Genomic DNA, 22,067 nt, shown 5'->3' with positions numbered 1-22,067 from the left:
CTAGGTGGTTCAGTCATTAAGTGTCTGCCCTCGACTCAGGTCATGATCCCAGGGTCCTAGGATCGAGCCCCGCATCAGGCTCCCTGCTCTGTGGGAAGCCTACTTCTCCCTCTCCCACTCCCCCTGCTTGTGTTCCCTCTCTTGCTGTGTCTCTCTCTGTCAAATAAATAAATAAAATCTTTGAAAAAAAGAAAAGAAATGTGGAAGTACTTTCAGTAGCCTTGATAAGCACTCCTTTGGGAGGGGGCTGAAAAAAAGAGCCTGGTGGAGGGAACCGAAGACAGAATGGCAAGAGGAAGCGCTGAGGGCCATGGTGGACGATCGAAGATTCGCTCTACAGGGAATTAGCTAGAGAAGATGTGAGGTGAAGGGAGTGTTCGTTCATTCTATCAACAGGAGGTATTACAGTGTTTTCTATGCCAGTCAGAATAATCTAGCAGAGAGGGGGACCATGATAATACAGGAGGTGAGGAATTTGAGGAGCAAAGTGCTCACGAAATTAAGAGTGGGGGTCTAGGACCCACACACAGAGGCTGGCTTTTTAAACAAGGACAGGGCATGTTTTGAATCTTAACTGAAGAAAAGGCAGACTAGGTGGGTGCAGATGTTGGTGGTTTGGTTCGTCAGGGCTGGGGAAGGTGCCATATACTCTGGTTCCTTCTGATTCCTCCATAAGTACAGGGTGAGGCCATTAGTTAGAGGTGAAGGGGTGGGCAAAGGACGTGTCCAAGAATGTCCACACCTACTGTATTCTCAGCAGCCAAACACGGGAACCAATCCAACGTCCATCAGTAGAAGCATGGATAACAAGCTGAGGCATTTTCATGTAACAGAAAACACACAGAATGAAAAAGAACTCCTCCTACCGCTCACAAACCGATGGCTCTCACGGGCAAGGGAAGAAGCCAGACACAAAAAAAGCCCAGACTGTGTGGCTCCTCCCACACGAAGGTCTAGAACAGGCAAAACTAATTTACAGCAAGAGAAGCTAGAAGAGTAGTTGTCTCTAGGGAAGAGGAGAGGAGGCTGAAGAGACCTGAGGGGGCCTGGCAGAGTGGTGGAAATGTTCTAGATCTTGATGTGGGTCACTGTCACATGGAGACTTTTTTTTTAATTCCCTGACTATACACTTTACTACAGTTGTGCACTTTACCATATTTATGTTATACCTCAGTTTAAGTAACAAGTTTCAGAAAAGGGATGGGGGAAGTCTCACAACGATCCTCCTAATGCAGCACTCTTAGCCTCAGTTTTACAGATAATGGAAACCAAGACTAGAGAGTAGAAACTAGATTCGTCACCAAGCCTGCTGCCCCAAAGCCCATGCTCTCTCAGGGAGTTTTACATTGAAGAGGTGAATGTGTTTTATAAACACCCACAGTATTTAAAACCATAAAAACAGAGCCATCCCCTTGGAAGCCCACCTCAACCCCTGTAGGGAACCCCTAGGGTTCCAAGGAGTAGAGTTTGAAGACCATTGCCCCACACCAACCTGCCTGAGGAACCAACCACCGGTCAGGGATCAATGAGAGAGCTGGGCTCCCCTGTCACTCACAGCTGCCCCATCTCCCTCTCCTCCCAGCCCCAGCACAGCAGAGGCCCTCGGCGCCCTTACTTGGGGGGGCCAGGTGGACCACGTATCCATCGCCAACGTAGATGGCCCAGTGTCTGTAGAAAGGGCGGAAAATCTCAATCAGGTCTCCAACTTTGGGCTCTGGCTGCAAAACCAAGAACAAGGCTGTTAGAGGTGGTGCAAGTGAGACCTTGGAACCAGGTGGCAGAGGCTGGGGTCCCTTGCCAAAGGCTGTCAAACTGGGAGGGTGTCTCCCAGACATTCCCCAACCTGGCCTAGGGCCTGACCAAGAATTGGCAAGTCTCTGGCCATAATGTCCTCCTGGCTGCTCATCCTGATGATGAGTGGCTGTGTGTGTATGTGTGTATGTGTAAGTGTGAGTATGTGAATAAAGGAAAATTCTTTCTCCTGTAAACTATACTCACACCTACACTTCTGACACCAGACATGTGGTTTTTCCACACCAAGCAATCCAGTCCTTAGTGGAAATGGACTGGGTATCCTGCAGTTTATCTCAATTCTGACACTAACTGCCTGGAGCTAACGCAGACCCCAGGGGTGAAGGGCTCAGTCCCACCAGACTGCCCCCCCAAAATTCACCCCCAGCGGCCAGCCACACGTTCAGATTGTTCCCTGTGCTTCTGACTCCACTAGCTATAAATTGGGGGTTTCCACAACCCCCTCCTCAGGTTCTATAATTTGCTAGAATGGCTCACAGAACTCAGGAAAACAGTTTACTTATTAGATTACCAGTTTGTTATAAAGAATTCAACTCAGGAACAGCCAGATGGCAGACCAGCGGGGGAGAGGCAGAGCTGCCACGCCCTCTCCAGAGGCCAGTGTCCCAGCACCTCCGTGTGTTCTGCCCAGAAGCTCCCCAACCCCTTTCAGTTTTTACCGAGGTTCCCTTCCACAGGCAGGACCGATTAAATCATTGGTCCTAATGATTAACTCACCCTCCAGCCTCTCTCCCCGCCCAGGAGGTTGGAGGCGGGGCTGAAATTTCCAGCCCTCTAATCAGGTGGGTTCCTCATCACCTCATTAGCATAAACTCAGGTGGGGATGAAAGGGGCTTATGATGAATAACAAAAGACTCGTCTCTCCCATCACTCAGGACCTTACAAGGGTTGTAGAAGCCCAGTGCAGGGAATTGGGAACAAAGACGAAAACTGTATTTCTTCAGCATAATTATGCTGAGCGAAATAAGTCAATCAGAGAAAGACATGCATCATATGACCTCACTGCTATGAGGAATTCTTAATCTCAGGAAACAAACTGAGGGGTGCTGGAGTGGTGGGGGGTGGGAGGGATGGGGCGGCTGGGTGATAGACATCGGGGAGGGTATGTGCTATGGTGAGCGCTGTGAATTGTGCAAGACTGTTGAATCACAGACCTGTACCTCTGAAACAAATTATACATTATATGTTAAAAAAAAAAAAAAAGGAAAAGAAGATAGCAGGAGGGGAAGAATGAAGGGGGGGAAATCGGAGGGGGAGACGAACCATGAGAGACTATGGACTCTGAAAAACAAACAGGGTTCTAGAGGGGAGGGGGGATGGGTTAGCCTGGTGATGGGTATTAAGGAGGGCACGTTCAGCATGGAGCACTGGGTGTTATACACAAACAATGAATCATGGAACACTGCACCAAAAACTAATGATGTAATGTATGATGACTAACATAACATAATAAAAAAACTGTATTTCTTATTGCCTCACAAGGAGTGTGCGTAGGGGTGAGTGTCTATGTGTGTGCGGGGAAGTGGGGGGAAGGGGGTCAGAGCCCTACCCTGCTGGGGAACAGGGAGAGTGGAGCAGAGCTGGAGAAAACTTCAAGAGGTTCAAGATCACTTCCATTCAGCATTGCTGCGCCGACACCAAACACTGTGCTAAGTGCTGGGGACGGGGGCATTGGACCAGAATCAGGGGTGACAAGCTTCTCTGGTCCAAGCCAATCTTAAATCTCTTTTTAATGAGCGAGGAAACTAACCCTTTAGAGCACCTAGAGAAGGATCCCCTCTGTCCTTTGGCTGAGTCTTCAGGGAGTGAAGACTCTAGGGAGGGGGCTCTGACCTGTGCCTCTCATGGGCAGACCTGTAGGGATTTGCCCACATCCCACTGCCAAGCCCCGTGGACCTGACTGAGAGATTCCATCAAGGAGGCGATGGGGAGGACTCACCCCTGCGTGGCCTCCCTTGGGATAAAAACAAAGGACATTAGGAAGAGCCAATCACAAACTCCAGGAGGCCTATGAAGCAAGGTCAATGGTAGTTCATTTCTATTTATACAAACATTAAAACTGCAAATACATATTACATATGGCAGGAAAAATATCTTTTCACAAAAATGTTATGGATAAATCATGTTCTCTTATGCATTTTTAGTCTGCCAAAAAGAAGGCACCCAGACCTTACTGAGAACCTATTTCAGAACAGTGGACAATGGTTGCAATTTATGAATCCCACTTGTTTTCCAGAATAAAAGAAAAAAATATATATTGTTTGGTAAGAATTAGGAGGCCTTGAGAAATCCCCCAAAAGGGAATTTAACTTGGGGGGGGCGGGGAGGGGGCGTTTTCCATGAATAAGCAAGGACATAAAGATGGGGCAGGGATCCAGCCCTCGGGAAGGCTACCGATTAAACAGGAGACCGTGTGAATATCAGTAATACGATGTCAAGTAATGAGCAGTCAGTGGGTACACAGACCCGAGGAGCTCACTGTGTTCCAGACCAATAGCAAGGAAAGGTGGCCTACACATAGAAAGATGCCTGAAGGGGCGCCTGGGTGGCTCAGTCGTTAAGCGTCTCCCTTCGGCTCAGGTCATGGTCCCAGGGTCCTGGGATTGAGCCCCGCTTGGGGCTCCCTGAGCAGCAGGAAGCCTGCTTCTTCCTCTCCCTTTGCCCCTGCTTGTGTTCCCTCTCTCGCTGTGTCTCTCTCTGTCAAATAAAATCTTAAAAAAAAAAATGTTTAAAAAAAATTAAATTAGGACTCTGAAAAACAAACTGAGGGTTCTGGAGGGGAAGGGGGTAGGGGGATGGGTTAGCCTGGTGATGGGTATTAAAGAGGGCACATTCTGCGTGGAGCACTGGCTGTTATGCACAAACAATGAATCATGGAACACTACATCAAAAACTAATGATGTAATGTATGGTGATTAACATAACAATAAAAAATTTTTTAATTAAATTTAAAAAAAGAAAGATGCCTGAAAAGATGACAAAAATATCTACAAAGAAATTCAAACCTTATCACCATAAACCCCACAAGATAATGGAGCAGCGAATGCATGTTACTGAGTAGAAGTCATACCCAAAAAGCAACGCAATTATAGTAATCCATTCATGTCCCATCCCAGAAAAGGCATCACTGTAGGACAGAAAGTGATCAGTGATTGCCAGGGGCTGGGAGTGAGGAGGGGGGCTGACAACAAAGGGGCAGGAGGGAATTGGGAGGCAACTAAACTTTCCCTACTGTTCTGTGTCTGACGGTGGTGAGTTATGCAATTGTATGTGTTGATGAAAACTCATAGGAACAAACACTAACGGGGTGCCTGGCTGGCTCAGTCGGTGGAGTGACTGACTCTTGATTTCAGGGTCATGAGTTCAAGCCCCATGCTGGGTGTAGAGACTGCTAAAACAAATATAAACTTTTTAAAAAATTAAATTATGTTTTAGAAAAGAACACTAAAAGGAATTTTAGACCTCAGTTTTTTTAAACACAACATTTTTTTAATCTATTTAAATTTTTTTTAATTTTGGGGCGCCTGGGTGGCTCAGTCGGTTAAGTGTCTGCCTTCAAGTCGGGTCATGATCTCAGGGTCTTGGGATCTACCCTGTCACTGCCGTGAGACTCCCTGCTCGGCAAGGAGCCTGCTTCTCTCTCTCCCTCTGTCTCTCTTCCCACTGCTCATGCACTCTCTCTCTCTCTCTCTCTCTCGCTCTCGCTCTCGCTCTCAAATAAATAAATAAAATCTTTAAAAATATTTGAGAGCGAGAGAGTGAGAGCAAAAGCAGGGCGAGAGGGAGAAGCAGGCTCCCCGCTCAGCGGGGAGCCCGATGTGGGGCTCGATCCCAGGACCCTGGGATCATGACCTGAGCCCAAGGCAGACACTTAACGACTGAGCCACCCAGTCGCCCTTAAAATTTTTTTTATCTTAATGGATATCTATTGTTTGAAAGGAAAAGGTTTTTTTTTTACTTTTTTTTTTTGATGTAGTGTTCCATGATACACTGTTTGCGTATAACACCCAGTGCTCCATGTAATACGTGCCCTCCTTAATACCCATCACCAGGCTAACCCTTCCCCCCACACCCGCCCCTCTAGAACCCTCAGTTTGTTTCTCACAGTCCACAGTCTCTCATGGTTCATCTCCCCCTCTGATGTCCCCCCCTTCATTTTTCCCTTCTTATTATCTTTTTTTTTAACATATAATGTATTGTTTCAGAGGTACAGGTCTGTGATTCATCAGTCTTACAATTCACAGTGCTCACCATAGCACATACCCTCCCCAATGTCTATCACCCAGCCACCCCATCCCTCCCACCCCCCTCCACTCCAGCAACCCTCAGTTTGTTTCCTGAGATTAAAAATTCCTCATATCGGGGCACCTGGGCGGCTCAGCTGTTAAGCGTCTGCCTTCGGCTCAGGTCATGATCTCCAGGTCCTGGGATCCAGCCAACGTTTGGCTTCCAGCTCAGCAGGGAGTCTGTCTCTGCCCCTCCTGCTGCTTCTCCCCCGCTGCTCGTGCTCTCTCTCTCTGTCTCTTTCAAATGAATAAATAAAATTTTTTAAAAAATGAAGTGAAAGGTGGTAGACTCATCTGGGGAGATGATCTGCCCACGAGTTTCTAACTAGTGCAAGGACTCGATTTTCACATGGCAACAGGGATAATCTTTTAGAGACGGAGCTAAGTGGAAAAATGAGAATGAGCTCTGCAATGCAACACCACTTATATCAATTAAAGATACACACACGCAAACCAATGATACACATCTTATAAGAACCATACCTGAAAACATCATTTTAAAAAACCAACAAGAACAAGAACAGAAGCATATGGACTAAAGAACACACATTAAACACATCAGGATGCTGGCCGCTGGGAAGATGGAGGAAGGCATGATGATACAGAGGAACCAAAAACAAAAAACAAAAACAAAAACCCGTAAGAGAGGAGGTCTTGTAGGAATCAGTGAGGACAGGGTGTCATGAACTGAGAATATGAATGACATCACCCTCTATCATAAAATCCAACTAGAGAAACAATAACTTAATGATACACATGAGCCAACTCAGCTGAATCAAAGTGAAGAACTCAAGGAACCAGGTTATAAAATTAGAAGTATGAGAACTACAGCCCAGGAGCCAAATTGGTGCCTCTGCTTATTTTTGTATGCAAGCTAAGAACGGTTTTTACATTTTGAAAATGGTTGGGGGAAATCAAAAGAGGAAGGATGATCTGTGACACATGAAATTTTATGAAATTCAAACTTCAGCGTCCACAAAGCTTTACTGGCACACGGCCACACCCCATTCATTTACATCTTGTGCTGGGCTGCTTTCTCTCTACAGCAGATGAGTTGAGGAGTTGTAATGGAGACCGTGTGACCTGCAAACCCTAAAATCTTCCACTATCTGGCCCTTTACAGAAAAAGCTTGCCAGGTCCTGCTATAAAAAGATGGACTGTGATGCCTCCCTTACTCAGCTTGATCCACAGTCCCAGGGATTCATTGCCAGGTGGTTCTTCCTCTAGGAAGAAGGGGGCCAGCAGGAGGCTCCAGGAAGAGAGTTCCCTCTCCAGGTCAGGGCTCAGGGGATCCCCAGCGTGCACAGTAACCAGGCCTCAACTACGCAACTTGGAACGCAGGCACTAACAATGGCAAAGCTGAGACTCTGTGCCCATGGGATTTCAGAACAAAAGGCCTTTATCCTTTCCACAAAAGCAGGGTTACAAAGAACTGCATAACAACCATTTTCCTTAGCAAGCAAACTGAGGAACAATTTCTGGCCTCCAAAATTATCAGATAAACAACCTAAATAACCATTTATAAGAACCAATTAAATAAATTATCCTGCATCCATATGTACATATATACATAGAGCCATTAGAGAAAACAAGGTGGATTTATGTGAGCAGACGTGGAACTGGTTGAAAAAAGCACGTTGAAAAACATTACTATCCCGTTTTTGCTTAAAATACATTTTAAAAAATTAAAATAAAATAAAATACATTTTTTATACATTTATAAGCAAAATGTACTATACACTATGCATGATCTGAGGAAAATACACCAAACTTGTTGTATATTATATACAGTGGGGGTTTGGGATTCAGACTTTTACATTTTATCTTATTTCTTTTTTTTTACTAATATGAGTTACTTCTATAATAAAAATTTTTTAAGATTTTTAGATGGAGAAAAAACGTCCCTCGTGTTGATGAGCTTGAAGTTTTTTATCTTGTTTATTTTTTTAAAATACTTTTAAGGATTTATTTATTTATTTTAAAGTGAGAGTGAGAGAGAGCATGGGGCTGGGGGAGAGGGGCAGAGGGAGAGAGAAAGAGAATCTCAAGCAGACTCCTTGCTGAGCGCAGAGCCTGACACGGGGCTCAATCTCAAGATCCTGAGATCATGACCTAAGCCGAAACCAAGAGCCAGTTGCTTTACCGATTAAGCCACCCAGGCGCCCCAAGCTTGAAGTTTTTTAATTGGAAAAGGTGTATATTATCTGTCACCAAAACCTCTTGAAACCATTTCCCACCTGGAACCTGTAAATATGACCATGTTAATGATGCTTAAAAACCAGTAACATTTATATATATATATATATATATATATATAAAACCATAAATAAATTTTCTTTTTTTTCTTTTTTTATGTTATGTCACCATACAGTACATCATTAGTTTTTGATGTAGTGTTCCATGATTCATTGTTGGCGTGTAACACCCAGTGCTCCATGCAGTACATGCCCTCCTTAATCCCCATCACCAGGCGAACCCATCCCCCACCCCCCTCCCCTCTGAAACCCTCAGTTTGTTTCTCAGAGTCCATCGTCTCTCATGGTTCGTCTCCCCCCGATTCCACCCCTTTCATTTTTCCCTTCCTTCTCCTGATGTCCTCCATGCTGTTCCTTATGTTCTACAAATAAGTGAAACCATATATATGATAATTGACTTTCTCTGCTTGACTTATTTCACTTAGCATAATCCCCTCCAGTCCCATCCATGTTGATGTAAAAGTTGGGTATTCATCCTTTCCGATGGCTGAGTAATATTCCATTGTATGTATGGACCACATCTTCTTTATCCATTCATCTGTTGAAGGGCATCTTGGCTCCTTCCACAGTTTCACTATTGTGGACATTGCTGCTATGGACATTGGGGAGCATACGGCCCTTCTTTTCACTACATCTGTGTCTTTGAGGTAAATACCCAGGAGTGCAATTGCTGGGTCATAGGGTAGCTCTATTTTTAATTTTCTGAGGAACCTCCATACTGTTTTACACAGTAGCTGTACCAACTTGCATTCCCACCAAGAGTGCAAGAGGGTTCCCCTTTCTCCACAACCTCTCCAATATTTGCTGTTTCTTGCCTTGTCCATTTTTGCCATTCCAACTGGTGTAAGGTGGTATCTCAATGTGGTTTTGATTTGAATTTCCCTGATGGCTAATGATGATGAACATTTTTTCATGTGTCTGTTAGACATTCGTATTACTTCTTTGGAGAAGTGTCTGTTCATGTCTTCTGCCCATTTTTTGACTTGATTATTTGTTTTTTGGGTGTTGAGTTTGATAAGTTCTTTATAGATCTTGGATACCAGCCCTTTGTCTGTAGTGTCATTAGCAAATATCTTCTCCCATTCCGTGGGTTGCCTCTTTGTTTTGTTGACTAAAACCATAAATAAATTTTAAAATAATATAGATGCATATATATCAGATCTTAGAATAAAGACACTCAAAGGATAAAAGCCAAAGAAAAAGCCACAAAGAAAAAGGGTAAAAGGTTTTACAATTTAAAAAATGTTAAAGGTCTTATGATTAGCAGTTTCTATCATTGCCTGTTATGTTCATGCTCCCTTTTAAGGGAAAACGATTGCCTGCAGTCCCAGTTGCCTAGGCAGGCACCATATTTCATACCCTGTGACCAACGCCTCCCACCTCAGCCAGCTGGACCTGAAGAAGGCAAGCAGGTCTCATCCTATGAACCTCCACATGTGTCCTTAAACTAAAACTAAACGTTTAAAACTAAAACTAAAATTTCTTTACTTGAGCTAGCTTAAGTGGGTTGCTTGTTACTTATAGCCAAATGAGCCAGACATTCTATGCACTGGAAAAAAACAAAATAAAACACCACAAACTACCATGATCAGCTGGAAGAAAATGACGGAAAAACAGTCAATATCTTTAATATATAAAGAGTTTTTACAAACCAATAAAAAAGATGTAAATATCAAAATAGAAAAAGGTAGACAAAGGGCATGATAAGTAATTTAAAAAGGAGAAATATATATTACCACTAATATAAGTAAACATATTCTACCTCACTAGTAATCAAGTAAATGCAAATTAAAAACTGGTTTTGGGGGAAATTAAAATACCAATATTAAATATAAGAAAAGATAAACACATACCATCATTCATTGCTGATGCGAATAAAAATCAGTATAACTTTTCTGAAAGGCAATTTGGCAATTTGTCTCACTAACCTTAAAAATATTCATACTCTTTGACCCAATTTCTATTTATAGACCAGATCTTAAGGAAATAATCTGAAATGCCCACAAAAGTTGTCCATCAAAAAGTGACATCCAATGGCAAAACATTGATACCTAAAAATCCTATGTAAAAAGATTATTTTATTCTTGCCATATTTATATACTAGGATACTATATGTTATGTTTTAAAGTTTTATTTTAAAAGAATACTTAATGACAATAAATGCCCATTACATAATGGTTAATGAAAAAGCTTTATACAAAACAGTATATTTTTTAAACTTGTTTAAAAAAGAAAACACATAAAGAAAAGCTGTGGAAATACACCAAAATGTAAACTGTTTATTACCAGTTGGTGACATCTGGGGTATTAATTTTCTTTTTAATTTTTTTCTAGTTTTCCAAAATGTTTATTTTTTTTTTAAAGATTTTATTTATTTGTCAGAAAGAGAGAGCACGCACACACAAGCAGGGGGAGCAGCAGAGAGAGAAGCAGACTTTCCGCTGAGCAGGGAGTCTGATGCGGGACTTGATCTCAGGACTCCATGATCATGACCTGAGCCTAAGGCAGTCGCTTAACCAACTGAGCCACCCAGGCACTCTCGAAAATGTTTAAATATACGTATATTCATTTTAGAATCACACACACACACACACACACACACACACACACACACAAAACCTGACAAACATCAGTGTGTTCAATTTGGGGTAATCTATACCATTACTACTCTGTAACAAAATAAATACACATGACAAAAAGACTAGAAAGATATACACCAACTTCTTCACAGAGAATCTCTCTGGGTGCTGGGGCTAAGGGATGGTTACGGGAATTATTTTGCTTCCTTCTCTTTATCTGTATTTTCCAGCTTTCCCGCAATGAGTGTTTTTAAGTTCATAGCATGCTTCCCGACAGTTTATTAAGAAACATTTTCAAACATACAATTTAAAGTCTCAAGCATTCAAAACTAAATGCGTTGTTTAGTGAATATCTGTATACCCAACCACTTAGATGCTACTCTTAGGTTACTGCATTTGCTTTATCACAAATATGCCCATCTGCTCATTCCACCAGCCGAGTATCTTTTGAGTTAAAAAGAAGAGTTTAATGACCGGCGTTCTGGGAAAAGCAGAGGGAGTCCAGGACAATGACAACGGCAATAATGGTGTGCGATGTGCTCTAACTCTGCTCTAGAATCCACTGGGTTCCTGACTCCGAGCCTGCAACCTTTATCCCCAGCTGTGGTTCTCGGACACAAGCCTGCGCACAAATTAGAGGAGAGGGGCTTGCTTGCTGCTTGCAGAATCACCGTACACTTTTAACAAATACTCTGCCCCGCCCTAGGGCAGTGGTGTAAGTGGCCACCCCTTGAGAATCCCTTCACCTTGGAGATGCCCACCTCTGCCTGGGAGGGTCAAGGAACTCATTCATTTGCTCCTTCACCCAACAGATGCTCACAGAGCTAGATGCCAGGCACCAACCTAGGCACCTGCACTGTGTCTATGATCAAAATAAAGATCCCTGCCTTCATGAGCTTTTGCTCAGTACCAGGGAGAGAGACAGAAATTTTTTTAGTTTATTTTAAGCCTTAGTAAATAAGCAAATCATCCAGAACATTGGAAGAGATACCAAATAAAAACAAAAAAGAAAGAAAATGTAGAGCGGTGTTAAAGGATCTGGAGGGGCAGGGTGGGGACAGAGACTGCAATATTAAATGAGGGGTTGGGGAAGGCAGACAGTGGGCCCTGCAGAGATCTGGAACACCCAGGCAGAGGGAACAGCCTGAGCAATGGCCCCAGGTGGGAGCGTGTTTGAGGAGCAGCCCAGAGGCCAGTGTGGCTGGAGTGGGGGGGGGGCGGCGAAGGAGGAGAGGATGCAGGATGGAGAGTGGTGTGGATGATGCCTATCATCAATCCTGTCTGTCTCAGACGAGGCAGGGCAGTGAGGATGACAAGTAATAGGTTCTGGATTTCTATGAAGGTCAAACCCACAGGATTTGCTGATGGAATGAGGTGGGGCGTGAAGGAAAGTGGAGTCAAAGATCACCCCAGGGTTTCTGGCCAGAGCAAGTGGGAGGCAGGATGAGCAGGCTGCAGACAGAGCAGGCTAGGGAGGAGTGGGTGCTCCTGCTTGGGGCGCTGGGGTGAACCGGGCTCCAGGGAGCCAAGTGGAGAGGCCAGGGAGGCAGCTGAAAACGGGCTTCTGGAGGTCAGGAGTGCGCTCTAGGGTGAGGGTCACTGGTGGCCTTTGTGAGTGCAGCTCCAACCAGAGTTGGACACCAAAGTCCGGCTGAATGGGCGTAAGGGAGGAGGGGGAGAGGAGCCGCAAATGATAGAAAAGGCAGCACCTGAGATTTTGGTTGAAGTCCTGAAAGGCGAGAGGGACCGTGTATGTGCTATAGATAGAATTCAAATCTGAATCCTATACTCAACCCTCACATCCTCCGGCAATTAGAGAAGGTGATGAGGAGGGAGGGGCCTTAAGGGGGATGATGGAGACAGGGAAGCCGGGGTGCGGGGCAGACTGAAGCAGAAGCACAGCTGTGAGGGGATCTCCCGGTGCCCGTGGGAGCATTTTTTTTAAAGCTTCCAGGTGGTTCTACGGTGCAGCCCAGAGTGAGAACCAGAGGAGAGAGTATCTGAGGGGAGAGAGCCGTGACCTTGAACGTCAGGCTGAGATGAGCAGACATACATCATTTTGCAGGCGGGGAAACTGAGGCTAAGGGAGATGAGGTCGCTTACGCAGAGTCAGCTTGAAAGTGGCAATGGGGCAGCTGCAGCCCCAGCCTCTTCCCCACCGCAGGGAGAAAGGAGACAGCCAAGCCCTCCAGCAGACAACTCCGTCTGCAGCCCCTACATAGTCATCCACACTCACCCCTGCGGCTCCGATCCAGTTTGAGATCCTCAGCTGTGGGCACTGGACAGGACCAGAGAGCGCAGCAACAGCATTTGCGGAAGAATTTTCAACCCAAGCGGTGAAACAAAACAAAAAGAATGTGTTTCTCGGGGCGCCTGGCTGGCTCAGTCAGTGGAGTGTGCGACTCTGGGGTCGTGAGTTCGAGCCCCATGTTGTGAGGGGAGCCTACTTTATAAAAATAAATAAAATAGATGTTTTAAAAAAGCATCTTTTTCTTTAATTCAAGGCCACTATGGAAGTGCTCCAACTCACACACATCCGGCCCCATTTAGCCTCATCGGTCAGAGCTTTGCAATTTTGTTTTTTTTTTTAATGAAATATTTCAGATGTACAAAAAAATACATGCTCAGTAGGCTACTGAGCATGACTCATGAGCATGTCTAAATCCAGATGGCTTTCGTTTTCAGAAAAAAGCATACTGACTACAATTTTGGGGCTCCAGAGCCAGACAGCCTCGGTTCAAATTTGGGCTCTGCTACTTCCTAACTGGACAGTCTTGGACAAGTTACCCAACTTCTCCCAGCCTCGGTTTCCCCAGCTGTAAAATGGAATAACTCATGGGGTTGTCCTGAGGAACAAATAGGTTAATACCTACAAAACACTCAGCAAATACCACCTGGCACAAAGGAAGACTTCTGTACACGGCAGTTTTTGCTGCCACTGTCCTTGGGTGTGTTTTCAGTATGTTTGGTTTGGGAAGTTCTCAGTTCCAGGACCAGCCGGAGATGCCATGGAGATTGTGAAACCCAGCCTGAGAGCAGGTTCTCCTTGTTCCCAAAACCACATGCTGTGGGGAGTGTGGAAATTCCAGTCTCAGCCCCTTCCTTCCTGATGCTCTGGGGAAACTCCTGGAAAATTACAAGGACCGAAGGTCCAGTGTGGATGCCAAGAGGGGACTTTCCAGCAAAGAGCTGGGAGTTCAGTACCAAGGTTCGAGGAAGAGAAGAAACCTGTGAGGGTCTGGGCATCAATCCTGTCTATCCAAGGCTGCGTTTTCAGAAGCACAGCCCATGTCCACCCAAGATTCAGCCCCTCTCTGCTCTACTGCTGTGTGACCTTCAGGAGTCCCTGAACCTCTCTGAGCTTCTCTGGTACAATGGGGCCATGCAGATCCATCCAGCAGAGTCTATGTGAGGAATAAATGCGATCATGGGACAAAAGCTGTAAAACAAAGTACCTGGGAGAGGGTTGAGACCCTGTGCCCCGGGCTGGGTACATGAAGGAAGTATGACCAGAGGTCTGATTGCCCACACCCCCCAGCCTCAGCCCCAGAGAGAAGGTAGAGGAGGGACTGGGCTTATGTATCGCCTCTTCCCTTGCCAGTTGCTGGGAGAGGAACAGGGGCAGCTCCAGTGGGTAGCAGGTCCAGCCCCTGTGGCCCCAAAAGTAGCCTAGAAAAAGGAGGCAAAACTTATGGGGCCTCCCAGGTTCCTGACCTCCAGGCCCGAGGCTGGTGCGATGTATGAGTCCAGCCTCACTCCACATGAATCAGGACTGCCTCCCAACTCATCTGGAAACCACCACGGCCACCGCCGTGCACACGAGTTATCTGGAATTCTTCACAGCTGCCCTGTTTTTTACAAGTCGGGAAACAGCGCAGAGATGGGAAGTAATTTGCCCAAGTTCTCAGAGCTCCCCAAGAAGCTGGGCCAGGATTCCACTGTAGGTCTTCCTGAATCCAAGGGCCAAATTCTTTCCACTATACCCAGAAGTTCACACGAAAGTCCTGACTTCCGGTAACAACCCGCAGGGTGAGCTTTGCCTCTACGTCATGCTTCTCTAGGCCAGAAATGCCCTTGGCTATTCACTGGCAAAGTCCTACCGATCCCTCAAGAGGACACTCCAGCAAACAGTGTTGCTGCTGCTTCCACGGGCCACGCCCGATTTTCTCGGGTAGTATAATTTTTTTTTAAGATTTTATTTATTTATTTGACAGAGAGAGACACAGCGAGAGAGGGAACACAAGCAGGGGGAGAGGGAGAGGGAGAAGCAAGCCTCCCGCCGAGCGGGGAGCCCGATGTGGGGTTCAATCCTAGCACCCTGGGATCATGACCTGAGCCGAAGGCAGACGTGTAAACGCTGAGCCACCCAGGCGCCCTCAGGGGACTATAATTGTTGAGCTGAGCCCATGGGAACAGTGACCAGGCTCCATGCCCAGCCCACCAGCCACACCCAGCAACCAGCCTGGCACATAGTGTTCTCACCAGAGGTTTGCAGCCTCCAAGGATGCACTGCTTCCTTCTGAAGCCCAGCCCCGATAGGACCCCTCTGGAATGTGGATGACTCCCTGCAGGGCCTGGAGCTCTGCTACTTGAGAAGGTCCTCTTCTCGTCCCTTCCCCTTAGCACCTTAACAAACACTGCAGAGATCTGTCGGAATATCAGGCAAACTGAGAGGCTCACAAAGTTGTCACAAGGGAGTCCAGAGTCAGAGATCAGAGTAGGCCCATCAACGTCTTCATATTGAGACAGAGCAGGGACTGGACTCACGTCCCTTCAACCCTGACTGTGAAATCCAGAACTCCTTGGGGGCCTTCGTACGGGGAAAAAAAAAAAAAAAGCTAAAAATCTGTGCCTCTTGAGGAGCCCACCTTGCAGGAATTCAGAGGGAAGGCGCTTACTGAAGGGAGTATGTTTACTACAAAGACTGGCCAAGACCGGACCAAACCAGTCTGCACCAAGGTGGGCAGATCCCAGGACTGAACTCTCACAGACTTGACTTCTCATTATAATACTCAAAAATCAGGCCCAGGGCATGGGGACTTAACATGCTGATTAGACATGGGACGCAGGAAGAAGCATGACCTTTAAGTGCACAGGTGTGAATAAATCCTCCACTATGTGCTTCCACCGCACCCTTTCCCCACCTACGTTTCTTTTAAAAAACCCTCCCTGACCTCTCCTCCGGGGAGTCAGGGGATTCTTTCCTTGTACTGCCTCCCTTGTGCTTGAGCACAAACCCCAGTAAAGCCTTGCCTGGAGCTCCTGGTTGGCCTCTTACTGATTTCTATTGTTTAGAGAACCCAAGGGTCCAGTTCAGTACCGATATTCTGGAGCCTCAGTTTCACTCTGGATATTCACTTCCCCAGCAGCTAGCCACAGATTTAAGGACGGCAAGGCTGGAGAAGGAGAGGCAAAGGCTCCTGGCCCGCTTGTTCTAAGCAAATGTGGAACATGAAGAGGAGAGAATGGTCAGCTCTGGCACTGACCAGTAGTCACAGGCTTGACTAAAGGGCTCAGAGAAAAGGGGAGCCCTCGTACACTGTTGGTGGGAATGTGAGCTGGTGCGGCCACTCTGGAAAACAGTATGGAGGTTCCTCAAAAAGTTGAAAATAGAGCTACCCTACTACGACCCAGCAATTGCACTACTGGGTATTTACCCCAAAGACACAAAGGTAGTGAAGGGGCTCCTGCACCCCGATGTTTATCGCAGCAATGTCCACAATAGCCAAACTATGAAAAGAGCCCAGATGTCCATCAACAGATGAATGGATAAAAAATGTGGGATACGTATACAACGGAATATTATGCAGCCATCAAAAAAAAAATGAAATCTTGCCATTTACAACAACGTGGATGGAACTAGAGGGTATTATGCTAAACTAAATAAGTCAATTAGAGAAAGACAATTATCATATGGTCTCACTGATATGAGGAATTTGAGAAACAAGATACAGAATCACAGGGGAAGAGAGGAAAAAATAAAACAAGATGAAGAGACTCAATCTCAGGAAACAAACAGGGTTGCTGGAGGGGAGCTGGGTGGGGGAATGGGGTCACGGGGTGATGGGCATTAAGGAGGGCATGTGGTGTAATAAGCACTAGGTGTTATACACAACTGATGAATCACTGACCTCTACCTCTCAAACTAATAATACATTATGTTAATTAATTGAATTTAAATAAAAATAAAGGACTCAGAGAAACATGGGCTGGACAGTAGACAGGCAGGCTCTCCATCCCAGGGAGGTCCACGCAGCTGCTCTAATAAGAAATGACATTTGCCAAACTCTAAAAGGCAGGCAGCCACACACTCAAAAGAGTGGGGAGGTGGGAGCTGTATTCCTTGGATGCAAATAGGAATAAGTTGTCTGGGGCTCCTGGGTGGCTCAGATGGTTAACCATCTGCCTTCGGCTCAGGTCATGATCCCAGGGTCCTGCGATCGAGTCCCACATCAGGCTCCTTGCTTAGAAGGGGGCCTGCTTCTTCCTCTGCCTCTGCTGCTCCCCCTTGTTGTACTCTTTCACTCTCTCTGTCAAATAAATAAATAAAATCTTTAAAAAAAAAAAAAGGAATAAGTTGTCCATAGAAATTTTTAAAACAATAAGAACACACCTTGGGGTGCCTGGGTGTCTCAGTCGGGTAAGCGTCAGGTCAGGTCATGATCTCAGGGTCCTGGGATGGAGCCCCGCATCGAACTCCCTGCTCAGTGGGGAGTCTGCTTCTCCCTCTCCCACTCCCCCTGCTTGTGTTCCCTCTCTCGCTGTGTCTTAAAAAAAAACAAAATAAAACTGTCTTCTACATGGAAGTTCGATCAGAGAACACCCAGTTCTATAGTCTGTGGATACAGACTTAGCTACCGTTCCAACAGAAAGTCCAAGTAGCTCAGAGGGGTTCGAGCTCACACGGGGCACGGTTCATATGCTGACTCTCAAGGTCCTACATTTTCCTGTGTTTCAACATAGAAGACAGAAGAGTCAGCTCTCCCCATGCCAGAGTAACTAAAAGAGAAGTGGCCTCCCTATCACCGAGAACTAGACTCATTCTAAAGCAATGGAATAAATAAATATCAGTGCCCACTTTCACTCAACCATTTTCTCTGATTTTTTCAGAAGAAGGAAAACTTGGGCGAATTTCACCAAATAAGATAAAAACTTATAATTTTCTGGTGATGATGTTTTAGTGAAAATGTTTCACATGTGGAGATATTTAAAAGGCACTAGATTGATTTTTTTTTAAGACACAGTATTGCAATTTCTGGAATTTATTCTGAAATGTGATTTTTATGAATCTATGACAAAACTCTCCTAATGTTTAAGACTTTCCCTAGTTGTATATCTGTGGTCTCATGTAGAGGAGCTTTTGAAATTAAAATTAATAAAAAGCACTCTTCAGTCAGCTGTGAACAAAGACGGATGGACAAATGGAGCTCAGCTGAATACAAAACATGAATATGCAAAGATCAATCTTGACAAAGTCACGGACAACTTTCCAGAAGTAAAAGTTCCAAAACAGAAACTGTCATGTTGCTATTATTCGTGACTATGACCAACCTACATGCAAGAGTAAGCTTTCTTTCAAAACTACATTCATGCAATTAAAAACTTTTTTAAAAAGATTTTTAAGCAATCTCTACAACATGGGGCTCAAACCCACATCCCTGAGATCAAGAGTCACAGACTCCGCTCACTGAGCCAGCCAGGTGCCCCGAATTAAAAACTCCTAATCCATTACTTTTTCCTATTTTTCTCCATAACATTTACCTTCTTTTTCTTTTCTTTCTTTTTTTTTTTTTCCTTTTGCACTGGCATGATTTCATATACAAACCTCAATAAAAGAAAATTTTCACTGTTTCTTTTCCGGATATTATTACTATCCATTTCATGATTATTATTGAAAACAGTGTTGTCAGATAAAGGAGAGGGATGTTTAAAATGACCACTCGAGGCATCATATATGCCAGGGTCCTGCTTGCCTGATGCCAGTCCCTGTGGCATCTTTTTGTGGATTGAAATAATAGTAAGAGTGAATTGCAGTTGAGCACTTACTATGTGTGGGAAGCACTACTCTGAGCACTTCCCATGTATTAAGTCCTATAATCTTCATTCTGGGGAACGGAGTGGATTTCAGACAGGAAGTGCTCAGAACAGCACCCTGCAGGCTTGTGCCCCAACCAAGTGCTGTGTAGGAACACAACCCCAGGCGGGTCTACATCAGCAGCCGGTGCCCTGAATCTCTCTGTTGCAGGTTCTGCTAGGTTGAAAGGAAGCATTTGCTAAGCCCCTTTATGATTTCTGAACCACATCACAGACTAGAAAAAGTAAAAGTGAAAGCTTAGAAATCGCTGTTAGGGCTGGTCATGGGGCGAGTCAGTGGAGACAAAAAAAGCCCAGAGAAAAGGTCAGACCCAAGCAGGGGCTGGGGCAGCAGGTCCAGCCCCAGACATCTGGCCCCAGGAGCCAGGCTGGGATGTTCTGGTCTGACTGGGGGACGCAGGGCAGGGCCCTCGGGGAGCAAGTCGCCCCTTGCTGCCTCCCTCCTCCTGTAGGTCCTGCCTGCCCTGGCATTAATTTCAGGCAGGTACCCACACAAGAGTGAGTACTGAGACAGGTGGACCAGGAGCAGGCTAACCCACATCGGACACCTGATGCCCACCAGCTGCAGGAGGTGTGGTCCCACATCCTCCAGGATCCTCACTCTCCAGTAATAACTCAGGCTCCCGGACAATGAGTCCCCACTAAAACACAGCCCCCACCCCAGCCCACACCGGCCCCACACTTACGATGGACGCGCGCATCTTTTCTCGTCCTGTGGACCCTCAATTTCAGGCTGGAGTTCGGTGTATCTGCTGCGTAAAGCCCTGAGGCAGGGGGAGCAGGGATTCATTATGACATTAATAGGGAACAGCGTTCCCCGAACCCCAGGGTACCGTGGCTTCTAGCAAGGAGACCTTGCGCGGTTCTCCTCTGACTCTTCCCAGGGCCACCAGCTCACTCTTCGAGGTCCTCGCTACCCCTTCCCTGCCCCTGAACTTGGCCGTGAACTCATGAATCCCTTGAAGGGTCAGGGAAGGCTCACCCGACACCTGAGAGGCGGCGGCGCAGCCGGGAAAGGACGATCAGTGTCTCCTGCTCATGGTGGTGCTCCCCGCCCGCGGGTGCCAGGGGCGCGGCTGCTGGCGGGCTGCCCCCTAACTTGTTTACGCCCGCCTCCCCCCAACTTCTCCGTCTCCCACTCGACCATCCGGGACCTGGAGAGCCACCCCAAGCACTTCACCCTTCCTTAAGTTCGGGAAAGGACCGCTCCACCTACCTCTCGAACTTGGGAGGCAGGGCGCAGCCAAGAGACCGGGTTTAATGGCCGCAGAGGCTCCAGCCAGCGTAAGGTCACCCGGCTCCTCCCCGCGCAGCTGACAAATGAGAGCCTCGCAGAGCTCCCAGCCAGGCGACAGGGACAGCCTGCTCCCGCCTCTGGGTCAGAGGGCCAGGAGACCTCCCACTCACCCCCCCCCCCCGCTCCCCACGCCCTCCTCCACCTAGAGGCGCCCCCTGAACCCAGTTCCACTGCCACCTCCTCCTCACCAATTCCACACACGCGCTTGGGGCCGCCCAATATTGAAGACCCATCTTGTATTAGACTCCATCTGTATACACACCACTCTGGACTGTAATCAACTGACTTACCTCCTCCATCGGAGTGGGCTTATAGTTTGAAACTATATTAAAGTTGAAAACCAGGTGAAGGCTTTCAGAGGTCCAGCAAAAAGGAAGCACTTTTAACTATTGGGTCTTAAGCCATCAGATATCCCCCAAACTGGGTCCACAGCACAAATTCCATGAATGAATGACCAGACACAGGCCCTTCCTGGCACCCGGCTCTGGCTGGACTGTGGCTCCTTAAGAGTGGAACCAGCTCCCGTTCATCTCTCTTCTCCCCACTCCCAGCCAGCCCTGCGCCTTGCAGTCTAGATGCTTGGGCCACATCCTGGCCTGCTCACTTGCTGGCTATAGGGTCCAGGACACCCTTCACTCTCTCAGCCTCAGTCTATTCATCTCTTAAAAGGAGTGATGATAGTACTGGGCAACATATAAGATCACATGTAAAAATACATTCCCCGAAGGGAGAGCCACAAATGAAATGATGCTTATAAAGTACTGAGCCTGATGTGTGGCACATGGTAAATCCTCATCAGGACATGTTGGCTGTTAACACAAGGAAAAGCACGTGCTCAACACATCACCCGTCATTCACCAGCTTCCCAACGGGAGAGTCAGAGGCAACGCAAATACATACCAGAGCTTTATGGGCATTGCTACTCACCCAACAAATTGTTTTTCGTATTAAGCAAGTGACTAGTAAAGCAGCCCAAACCCAAGGCGGAGGGGTTGGGGTTTGAGAACACCAGATTGACTTCTGTTTCTCCTTACTCTCTGCTTTCAGAACTGCCCAGATGTCACCTCCCTTATTTATTTCCCCCTGTGCTGTGCGAGGGAAAACAAAACAGAAAGCATCCTGAGGGACAAGGATGTCAGGAAAGTGATTTTCGCCTTCCACACAGGGCTCAAGAGGAGCTCGGTAAGACAGACCCCAGGCCAAGAAGCTATACCACACGATGTTGGTACCGCCACCAGCAAGACTGTCCCTAGGCGCCCCCCCCCCGCCCTCCAAGTCCACTACCGCTGTTTGAATGGGAAGCCATGCCAGGATCAAACCAAGAGCTGACTCCAAAGTCTCTGGTCTTTTCTGCAACCACAGTCACAGAGCCCTGTTCTTCTTGTGGTGGGGAGGGGTAATTGTCATTATTTGCAGTCTCCATTTTCTGTCTTCTAAGGAGGACGATTCTCCAGGAGAATCCAGTGTTTTGCGGTCTCTGAAAGTAGGAGAAAATGGCTCAGGCTTATGCTGAAGCATGAGACCTTGTGGGGATTCTGAGTGGGTGGGGTAGGAGGGCAACAAGGCCAGGGCAGGAGAAGGAAAGGGGGAAGGGGAGAGTGGGGAAGGAGAGAGAGGGCCGGCAAGCCACATTTAAAGGAGCAGAATCCATTAGGAGCATTTTGTGCGAACATGAGGGTTTCTGTTGCTTGACATTAACTCTCAAAACCTGAACACTCTTCTGGGAAGAAGTCCATCAATGTC

General features: G+C 46.5%; 1 protein-coding gene across 4 annotated transcripts in view; it reads right to left on the bottom strand.

Annotated features, from left to right (window-relative positions):
• Nucleotides 1–20,384, bottom strand: part of PLAAT3 (phospholipase A and acyltransferase 3) — a 31,016-nt gene extending 10,632 nt beyond the window's left edge. Inside the window, exons 1-4 of one of the 4 annotated variants that reach the window (XM_028118033.2) lie at nucleotides 20,244–20,384; nucleotides 19,714–19,791; nucleotides 13,170–13,211; nucleotides 1,616–1,718 (exon numbers count right to left, since the gene is read on the bottom strand). In XM_028118033.2, the coding sequence (XP_027973834.1) occupies nucleotides 1,616–1,718; nucleotides 13,170–13,211; nucleotides 19,714–19,728 (160 nt within the window). In that variant the 5' untranslated portion in view covers nucleotides 19,729–19,791; nucleotides 20,244–20,384. Of the gene's footprint in view, nucleotides 1–1,615; nucleotides 1,719–13,169; nucleotides 13,212–19,713; nucleotides 19,792–20,009; nucleotides 20,113–20,243 lie in introns of those variants that run through there. The other 3 variants (XM_028118034.2, XM_028118035.2, XM_028118036.2) reach the window with 3 other exon arrangements.
• Between the last annotated feature and the right edge of the window lie 1,683 nt (nucleotides 20,385–22,067).

This window comes from Eumetopias jubatus, unplaced genomic scaffold, assembly GCF_037043125.1.
Source record: "Eumetopias jubatus isolate StellerSeaLion01/CBP00866 unplaced genomic scaffold, mEumJub1_p1.0 scaffold_13, whole genome shotgun sequence".
Classification (NCBI taxonomy): Eukaryota; Metazoa; Chordata; class Mammalia; order Carnivora; family Otariidae; genus Eumetopias; species Eumetopias jubatus.
The sequence above is the reverse complement of the archived record's forward strand: the minus strand, read 5'-3'. Positions and strand labels throughout refer to the sequence as shown.